The sequence below is a fragment of the Panthera leo genome, chromosome A2, assembly GCF_018350215.1.
Source record: "Panthera leo isolate Ple1 chromosome A2, P.leo_Ple1_pat1.1, whole genome shotgun sequence".
Classification (NCBI taxonomy): Eukaryota; Metazoa; Chordata; class Mammalia; order Carnivora; family Felidae; genus Panthera; species Panthera leo.
The window spans coordinates 6162485-6172049 of record NC_056680.1 but is presented as its reverse complement, the minus strand read 5'-3'; the positions used below and the strand labels follow the sequence as shown (position 1 = coordinate 6172049).

The following is a 9565-nucleotide window of genomic DNA, read 5'->3' as shown; positions in this document are numbered from 1 at the left end:
CCGGCCTTGCTCTGTACCCTTGCAGTTTATGCTCTCGCATTTTCTCTTTTAATTCCACAGCTTCACCAGACAGGTAACTATGACTAAATATCCCCATTTTGCAAACGAGCAACCAGACATGTGGAGTTTAAGGGACCCTTTGGCGGATGTAGAAGTAAGTGGCAGTTGGCAGGGCCTAGATTTAATCCAAACTGTCTGTCCGCCAGAGCCTGAGTTCTTAACCAGCGTGTTTCAAAGCAAGAGTGTGCAAAGGCCCCGGGGCTGTTGAGTGATGAGCTAGGGGAGATTGGGGCCAGAGCAGAGGGCCCTGGCAGACTGAGGTGGGAGTTTGCTTGTTATCCTAGAGCAACGGGAAGACGTCGACAGGTGTGGCAGAAGACTCAACAGGAGTTACTCTTCCAAAATGCTTTCCGGCTGCTGCCTGGACAGTGCAGGGGGCAGGAGTGGGAGCCTCAGGTTAGGAAGGAGGTGGCTGCAGTGGTCCAGGCCAGGAATGATGAGGGACTCTCGGCTGACGGCCATAGGAGTGGGGATAAGTGGTCCTATTTAGGACACAATTAGGAAATGACATAGATTTGCCGACAGTTCAGATGAGAGGAGCGGAAGCCGAGATGCGAGTAAGCATGAGGTTTCTGCCAGGCCAGAGAAGCAGCCATGAGACAGGACGGACGATCATCCTCGGACTCTGGGGAGGGTAAGGGGTCAAGCCTTGAACTTGGAACCCTAGAATCCGGCACCGGACGGAGGCGTGGCAAGGAGCCAGGACGGAACCAGCCCTACTTTGGCATTCTCACAGCCAGCCCATCCCCCAGCACCTTCAGGGACCGTCGGCGTTAGGGCCCCAAGACCGCCCTCCGCCCCGCAAGTCGCCAGCCGAGGACAACGCATGCGTGCTGCGGCCGCAGGGATTGTCGTGGCGCAGGGGGTGGGACAGGATCCGGTCACGTGCTTCCAGTGGTTGGGGGGGCGCGGCGCCGCTCCGATCACGTGACCGCGGCTCGAGTCAGCTGATGCGAGAGGGTTTGAAGCTGCACCGCGAGGGAGCGAGGCCGCAGTGGCAGCGGCGGGCGCTCGGACCCCGGCTGCCCCGCCGCGCCCGCCGGCGTCCGGCGCTCCCCGTCCTGGCATGGCAGCCCCCGTGGGCCGGCGCGGCTCAGGTGAGGGCGCGCGGCCCCGCGGGCCTCCGAACGCGGGCGGCGGGCGGGCGGCCAGCTTCCCCGACCTGGGGCGGCTGAGCTCCCGGTTTCCCTTGCCTAAACTCCGGTGCTGACCTCTCGGCTTCCCGGGGGTGGAGATAAGGACAGATGGCTCCTAGCACCTGGGCCACAGGTGGGCACCAGCTCCTCCGACCTCGGAGTGGCGGGACTGCCGAGTGCTCTTCCTGGACCCACGTTGTGCTCAGAGTCCCTAAACTCAGGCAGCGGGTGGGCCGCCAGCTTCGCCAGCTCGCGCCGAGGAGGTTTCCAGGGTTTGCGTTCTGCTTTGCTCAGCTTTGCTGGAACTCTCAGCGGGCACCAGCTTCTCCAAACCTCACGTGAAACTCCCAGGATTCCCTTCCCCAATCCAGGAGGCAACGCTCAGCTTCTCTAAAACTCAGATTGCCTCCTTGACCTTGGCACTTAACTCGATTTTTAAGTCCAAACCCATGGAAGCTCAGCTTCCTTGAACTCAGGAGGTGGCTTGCCCAGCCTCCAGTATTTTCAGTCTCTGCTTCTTAATGCGGGGGGTGGGGCTGGAGGAGGACCCTTTGTGTTGGTCTTTCAGCCGTCCCTGCTGGTAGGATCTGGGGTGGGTTAACTGTGATCCCAGCTAGGGAGGCGGGCTTGCCCTCTGGCTTCCCATCCAGCTGTCTTGTAAACAACTCCACAACAGCATCCCAGCTCCAAGGGGACCAGCCAGGAGCTGGCCCTCCCTGCACGACAGGTTCTGACGGTGCCACATTCATCCTGGTGGCTGTGCCAGGCAGCCAGCCAGCCAGGTCCTGGAAAGAAGCAGGGTTCTCCCAGTAGGGGTGTGTGTGTGGGGGGGGGGGGGCTGTCAGGGATGGTCCTGGGCTGCTGTGACCAGCTGTGACCCCAGCAGGTGATGAAACCTTGGACTTTCCTCTTGGGCTGATCAGGAGTGAAGGAAACGAGTAATGCTTAGAATAGTCCCTGTTTGCTGAAGAATTACTAAAATTCTAGAGCTGAACAGAGGCTTTTGTCTTGTCTGTCTTCATTCTCAGAACACCTTCCAGAATTTCAGCCTCAGGGTAGACTCTTTTTTTTTTTTTTAATTTCCACTTTTCAAATGAGGACACAGAGGTTTTAAAAGATGTCCAGGATCCCCCAACTGGGAAGTGGCAGGTCTGGGATTTGTTTCTAGGGCTGTGTGATTTCCAGAAGTTGGGACCCTTAATGAAGATGCTATATTAGCTCACGAGCCGACGCACAAATGGCATAACGACACCCACTGGGGTACAGTGAGTCTTGAGCAAATGTGCTCTGTTATTGTCGATCTCTCCTTCTTCAGGCCTGTGGCTTGTGAGAGTGTCAGCTGGGTGGGCCAGGTCACCATGAGTGATGAGCAGAAGGGCCCTTCTTTGGGTGTTTGACCAGAAAAAACGGGAAGGGGTGCCTGGGTGGCTCAGTCAGTTGAGTTTCCAGCTCTTCATTTCGGCTCAGGTCGTGATCCGAGGATCATGGGATTGAACGTTGCACTGAGTATCGAGCCTCTTTGAAGATTCTCTGTCTCCCTCTGTCCCTCCCCCACTCATGCTTGCTCTTCTTCTTTTTAAAAAAAAAAAAAAAAGAAAGAAAAAACTGGAATGTAGCTGAGCTCCATGCTCCCACCTGGGGGCTGGAGTTGATATAAGCCCTTGGAGGCTTGAGTGCCCTGTGAGAAGCCAGTGGAAGCCATTCGTGCTTTCCCCACAAACCAACAACTAGAACGAGGATGGGATATTCAGACACTCTTACCACGCACCAGCCCCTGTGGTCGATGCTTTGTGAGCATCAGACCTTCAGCTTCCCGGTGAGGGATATTACTGCCCCATTTTGCAGAGGAGGAAGCTGAGGCTCAGAGGCCGGGTGCCCTGCCCCAGCCAGTGAGCAACAGGGTCACGCATCAGCTCAGGCCTTTTTGAGCCCCAAATTGGAATTAGTAGCCTCTGAGCGCTATTGCTGTGTGTATCCATAAAACGTTGCCGAGTTTCTGGGTTTTCTTCGATGAGAGTTCTTTTCTTGGCTGGAGCAGGGGACCTGTCTCCCCTGTTGCCAGGTGATCCCCACTGCCCTCTCCCTTTCCCTCAGAGACGGAGCGTCTCCTGACACCCAGTCCTGGGTATGGCACCCGGGCCGGGGCTTCCCCGGTCCCTCCGGAAGAGGAGGACCTGCGTCGCCGCCTCAAGTACTTTTTCATGAGTCCCTGTGACAAATTCCGGGCCAAGGGTCGCAAGCCCTTCAAGCTGATGCTGCAAGTCGTGAAGATCTTGGTGGTCACTGTGCAGGTGAGTCGTGCAGGGGCCCCAGCAGAACCCAGCTGTGGCCGCCGCCATTCTTGAAGGAGAGTCCTGGAGTCAGAGCCTAGTCCTGATGCTGCAGCAACGTAAGGACAGTGACAATGGCAGTGATCAGTCACAAAGCTCTCCCAGGTCTGTGTGGGAACAGCTCCTGGTAAACTCACAAATGCCCTTGGAGGTCCTGGCAACTCGTATTGTCACCCTTTTACAGATGAGGCAGCCAGGGCCCAGAGAGGTGAAGGGATTTGTCCAAAATCACAGAGCAACCAAGCATGGGGAGCTGGCACTTGAACCCAGGCAGCCTGGTGCCTCAAAGAGAACGGACCCGGTGGCTTAACAGATAGATACTGCTGCCATCCCAGGCCCCATGGTGGGCTTTGGGGACCCCAAGACGAATCAGACCGAGCCCCTGCCCTAAGGAGCTCTTGGTCTGGTGCTGTGATTCGGGGCGTATTACCACACTTCTGATTTCTTTTCGGTACGAGGGCCCATTGGTGGTACTTACCCTGTAGATTTGGGCTCAGCACAGAACCCGGCACCTGCTAAACATTTAATGAACGTTGATCTCGGGCATGAGATGTACGAACACCTGCTGTGTGCTGCTCACCGGGGATTTCTGGTGGGCCTTCCTCCACTCGTGCCCTGGGGGAGGCCCCATCCCAGTTTTGTCGATGCCTGCTCCCTCCACCAGCTCATCCTGTTCGGGCTCAGCAACCAGCTGGCAGTGACCTTCCGGGAGGAGAACACCATTGCCTTCCGGCACCTCTTCCTCCTGGGCTACTCTGATGGGGCGGATGATACCTTCGCAGCCTACACGCGGGAGCAGCTCTACCAGGCCATCTTCCACACCGTGGACCAGGTGCGGGGCCCCCCGGGGGGCGGCAGGCGAGGGGGCAGGCAGGGGAGAGCAGGCAGGGCTGACGGCTTCTCCCCTTCCCTGCCCGCAGTACCTGATGCTCCCCGATGTGTCGCTGGGCCGGTATGCCTACGTGCGGGGCGGAGGTGGCCCCTGGGCCAATGGCTCGGCCCTGGCCCTCTGCCAGCACTACTACCACCGCGGCCACGTGGACCCGGCCAACGACACCTTTGACATTGATCCGCTGGTTGTCACTGGTGAGCAGGCGGGGCGGGGCAGACACAGCAGGCGGGGTAGCGCGGCTGCTGGGAGTCACATTCGGGTTCTGCCTCCCAGCCTTCTAGGAGATAGGGTTGTCCCGATCGATCGTGACTCGACGCTCAGGGTGTCCCCGGGGGAATGTTTGGTCCGCAGGAAAACGCACGCGTGGTGTCTTAATGTCATTGATCCACTAAACGTCTGGGAGCTCACTGAGGGCCAGGCCCTAGGGCCTGTGTCCGGAATGAGACACACTGGGCCCTGTCCTGGGGAGACAGTGGGGGAACAAATGACAACCGTTAAGCTCATAGTGGGAAGTGAAGGAGGGAAGGGGGCTGTCGGGGACTCTGGGGAGACCTGCCTGTGCCTCTCCCGCCCCCAGTGTCCCTTCCCTGACTCCCTGTCCTCAGACTGCATCCGGGTGGACCCCCCTGAGAGACCCCTTGTGCCCCCCAGTGATGATCTCTCCCTCTCGGACGGCAGCGCCAGTTACAAGAACCTCACGCTCAAATTCCACAAGTACTGCCTGACGGAGGGGGCCTCCAGGGCTGGGCCGAGGGTTGGGGGAGGCAGGATGCCAGGCATCCTTGGCCGCCCCCTCACAGGCGGGGACAGAGGAAGGCCACGCTGATGCCTGTGTGCGAGCACTTCCTCTGCAAGCTGCAGAGTCAGCATTGGGGCAGGAGCACTGGTGGGGGCCGGGTGGTGGCAGGCGGGAGGAGCAGAGCCCCTCCCCCTCACCCAGGCCTCCCCACCACCCCCCAGGCTGATCAACGTCACCATCCACTTCCAGCTGAAGACCATCAACCTCCAGAGCCTGATCAACAACGAAATTCCAGACTGCTACACCTTCAGTGTCCTGGTAAGCCCCAGGGTCCGGGACGAGGGTGTAGGGCCTGCCAGTAGTAGGGATTGCCTGCAGGGCTTCTGAGCTCCGGGGCTGGGGCCCTTGGCCAAGGGCAGCATGGGGGTGAGAAGGGGGATGGGGCTGGACAGACCGTCCATCGTGCGGATCTGGGAGCCTGGGTGTGTCAAGGTCCAGTCTGGCTCCTCCTGCCTTGCCGTGTTGCTACAGATCACTTTTGACAATAAGGCGCACAGCGGCCGTATCCCCATCAGCCTGGAGACCCAGGCCCACATCCAGGAGTGTAAGCACCCCAGCGTCTTCAGGCACGGTGAGCCCCCAAGCCCCACACCAGCTAGGACCGGAGGTCCTGACCTGCCTGGGGAGCCCGCCAAGTCCCAGGCCAGCACGGACCCAGTTCCTGACTCGCCCAGGTCACCCGTGAGCTCACTGAGGAGCCACAACCAGTCCTGCAGCCTCCTAGGCCTGGCCTAGCCCCATCCCTAGTCTCCCAAGGCCCTGAGCCACTCCTGGCTCTACCCAAGTCATCTCCTCACAGGAGACAACAGCTTCCGGCTCCTGTTTGACGTGGTCGTGATCCTCACCTGCTCCTTCTCCTTCCTGCTGTGTGCCCGCTCGCTGCTCCGTGGCTTTCTGCTGCAGAACGTGAGAGCTGCCTCCAGTGGCCTGCACATGTGCCCAAGCCGGCCTTGCCCAGCTCTGGGGCCTTAAGGACCAGGGGAGAGCGGGTCCCTTCCCTGGACAGGCTCTCACTCCTCCTACCTCCTGCAGGAGTTTGTTGGGTTCATGTGGCGGCAGCGGGGACGGGTCATCAGCCTGTGGGAGCGGCTGGAATTTGTCAACGGCTGGTACATCCTGCTGGTCACCAGCGATGTGCTCACTATCTCGGGTACCATCATGAAGATTGGCATCGAAGCCAAGGTGGGTCCTGCCTGGGGCCCTGTTGTCCCCTTCCAGGTGCTGCTCCCCTAATACACGTTCCCCCCAATCCTGCCTGGGCCCCCCCCCCCCCACCAGAAGGGCCAGGCCAGATGGGGTTGACGCTGCTCTTGTCCCTAGAACCTGGCGAGCTACGATGTCTGCAGCATCCTCCTGGGCACCTCCACCTTGCTCGTCTGGGTCGGCGTCATCCGCTATCTGACCTTCTTCCATAAGTACAACGTAAGCCGCGTGTGTGCAGGCTGGACCCTCTAGACGGCAGCCATATGCTCCCCAGATCTCACTTCCCTCCCCCAGATAAATTCATACACGTATGGCAGTCAGCGGCCTCTCTAGGTGGCCTGTCATGAGCCTCTTCCCCATACCTGCCCGCCCCAGACGTCCGTGTCACTACACCTGAACCACAGCCACGTGAGCCCGCTGCTTTACACGCACCCAGCTGAGTCTGGTCGTGGGATAGCCTCAGGCCCCCTCGTCCCCACCCGGCCCCTTCTCAACCCCAACTTCTCAACTCCCGGCTTCTGTGGCGGCTCTGGCGTGACTTCAGCCAGGCCCTGCCCGCTTCACCGCCATTCGCAAGTCCCACCTGGGTTCCCACACCCTCATTGTGCGCACCCCCCCCCCCCCCCCCACCATCTGCCTGCCACAGATTCTCATTGCCACGCTGCGGGTGGCCCTGCCCAGCGTCATGCGTTTCTGCTGCTGTGTGGCTGTCATCTACTTGGGCTATTGCTTCTGTGGCTGGATCGTGTTGGGGCCCTACCACGTGAAGGTAGGGGCTGTCCGGGGCGTGCTGCTCAGGATCCACAGTCCAGGGGTTCCTGTCTCCCCTCTCTAAGCCCACTTCCTAAACCCTCTGACCCCTGGCTTATTGATTGTTGATGTGGGGGCACGGAATCACCCACCTTGGCCCCTGGTACCTTCCCGGGAGTTCTGCCCATTATTCCCTCTGACCCCGGTGACCCCACCCTGCCCCCGGCCCTGCCTGTGGCTGCCTCTGACGGCACGACCCCACCGCCCTGCTGGCAGTTTCGCTCGCTGTCCATGGTGTCCGAGTGCCTGTTCTCGCTCATCAACGGGGACGACATGTTCGTGACGTTCGCCGCGATGCAGGCCCAGCAGGGCCGCAGCAGCCTCGTCTGGCTGTTCTCCCAGCTCTACCTCTACTCCTTCATCAGCCTCTTCATCTACATGGTGCTGAGCCTTTTCATCGCGCTCATCACTGGTGCCTACGACACCATCAAGGTCGGTGCCGGCCCCCACGCCCTCCCCCCAGCCTGCCTCCAGTGCGGCCAGCCCTCACATACTCGCAGCCGTGTACCTGGGGCTCCAGGTCCCCTTAGTAGGGTCTCAGGGCACATGAGGCAGGGTGAGGAGGGAAGGGTCCAGGGGGAGAAGGTGGGAGACTCTGAGAAGCCAGAGAGAGGTGACTGGGGTGGTGGTGCCGATCGCAGCCGCCAGTCTTGGTTTCATCCGCGTGGGGTTCTGGCCAGGTAAGGTTTCCTGAGTCTGCTTTTACCAAGCGAGAGACCAGGCTGTAGAGTTTTAGTGACTTGCCTGAGGTCAGCTGCTAAGCGGCCAGGCTCAACCCAGGACTGAGGGATTCCGGAAGGCCCCGCTCCTAATTCTTCTGTAGGGTGGTCTGGGCGGGAGCTCTTTAAGTCCAGGGAGTGGCGGTCCTGCAGGTTGCGGGGCTCAGAGGAAAGGGGTCGGAGTAGAATGTGGGGGTGGCAGGTGGGCCAGACCCTGCGCTGGGTGGGTATCTAGGAAACGCAGTGTATACAGACTAGTCTGGACCAGTGGGCAGGGTGGTGACCAGCTGGTGAAAGGAACGAAGGCTACAGAGGGTCCCCTGGTCTAGACTGGTACTGGGGTGAGTCTGGGAGAGTTTCTAGAATGTGCTAATACTAATCTTAGCCACCTGTGACTACTTAAATTTTGACTTGAATCAAAGTGAATTCCACACTCAGTTCCTCACTCACATCTTTCGCATATCAAGTGCTCAAAAGCCAGTATGGCTGGTGACGACCAGGTTGGTCGGCACAGATAGCAAACCTTGCCATCATCTCAGAAACTTCTGGACTGACGACATGAGAGTTGAAGAGAGAGAGCACCCGGGAGAAGGAACAGCCAGAGCAAAGGCCCAGTAGCCAGAAAGGACTTGGGGAAGAGATGCTGATTCCTCTACCAGGTTGGGAGGGGGTGAAGGCTCTGCTGAAAGCAGATGTGCACCCCCCCCCCCCGCTGCAAACATGGATAAACCATCCCACAGACACACTCTGTCACCCAGGCCCGAGGAGCCCCTGTGGAGCTTGCTCTAGCGCCTAAACGTCACACGTGTGTATCAGCTTGGGACGTACAAGCCCAGACCTTGATCCCGCCGTGTGCACCCAACTCAGTAGTTGCGTGTCAAGCACCCAGATTGTGTCACGTGTGGTTCTGGGTGCTGGAGCACAGCAGAGGGCACCAACTGACTGCGATGCGGGGGCACGTATTCGGGAGGCCAGGGAAGGTGCAGGGGACCGTGAGTGCAGAGAGTGCAAAGGGGTGGGGGTGGGGGGAGGCGGGGAAGCTTGGCTGGTGGAAGGAACCAGGAGGAGATCCAGTTGGCTGGCTGGCGAGGTGGTGGTGGGGAGGCCAGACATCAAAGGGGCCACCCCGCGTTTCCCCGCAGCACCCCGGAGGTGCTGGCGCGGAGGAGAGCGAGCTCCAGGCCTACATCGCGCAGTGCCAGGACAGCCCCACCTCCGGCAAGTTCCGTCGAGGGAGCGGCTCGGCCTGCAGCCTCCTCTGCTGCTGCGGCAGGTTCGAGTTGGGTATTGGGGGCTGCGGAGAGGGCGTGGGCCCGAGGGAACTGCTGCCTTCTGCCCCGCTGGCCGGCTGATACGGCTTCTCTTTCAGGGACGCCTCGGAGGAGCATTCGCTGCTGGTGAATTGATTCGGACCCGCTGCTGCTATTGGACATTAGCCCTCCGACTGCGGAGACTCACGCTTATTTATTTTTAGGGTTTGCTTTTAAAGGACCGGTTCCCTGCCGTGCCCTGAGGACCTGTGCCAATCGGCTCGGACACGGGTGGGACAGGGGTGGGTGGGTGTTAAATAAACGGGAAAATAAACTTGTTCTCGGTTCTAGTGGGAGGGGCATTCC

General features: G+C 59.7%; 1 protein-coding gene across 2 annotated transcripts; it reads left to right on the top strand.

The window, feature by feature from the left end:
• The first annotated feature begins 1049 nt into the window (after positions 1 to 1049).
• MCOLN1 (mucolipin TRP cation channel 1) lies at positions 1050 to 9545 on the top strand. Of its 2 annotated transcripts, XM_042928280.1 has the most exons (14): positions 1050 to 1157; positions 3291 to 3487; positions 4191 to 4358; positions 4447 to 4612; positions 5024 to 5132; positions 5379 to 5475; positions 5689 to 5788; positions 6017 to 6123; positions 6250 to 6399; positions 6538 to 6639; positions 7067 to 7189; positions 7447 to 7662; positions 9092 to 9222; positions 9319 to 9545. In XM_042928280.1, exons 1-14 carry the CDS (start codon positions 1127 to 1129, stop codon positions 9353 to 9355), a joined length of 1734 nt encoding a protein of 577 aa, XP_042784214.1. In that variant the 5' UTR covers positions 1050 to 1126; the 3' UTR covers positions 9356 to 9545. The 2 variants fall into 2 exon arrangements, with proteins under 2 accessions (XP_042784214.1, XP_042784212.1); XM_042928278.1 differs by lacking the exons at positions 9092 to 9222; positions 9319 to 9545 and having other exon boundaries at positions 7447 to 8642.
• Positions 9546 to 9565: the final 20 nt, after the last annotated feature.

Excerpts from the sequence above, each read along its gene's own strand:
- MCOLN1 (XM_042928278.1), top strand. The coding sequence starts at position 1,127 with ATGGCAGCCCCCGTGGGCCGGCGCGGCTCAG. Across the intron at positions 4,359-4,446 it reads TCTTCCACACCGTGGACCAG|TACCTGATGCTCCCCGATGT; the intron begins GTGCGGGGCCCC and ends CCCTGCCCGCAG. Across the intron at positions 6,400-6,537 it reads AGATTGGCATCGAAGCCAAG|AACCTGGCGAGCTACGATGT; the intron begins GTGGGTCCTGCC and ends TCTTGTCCCTAG.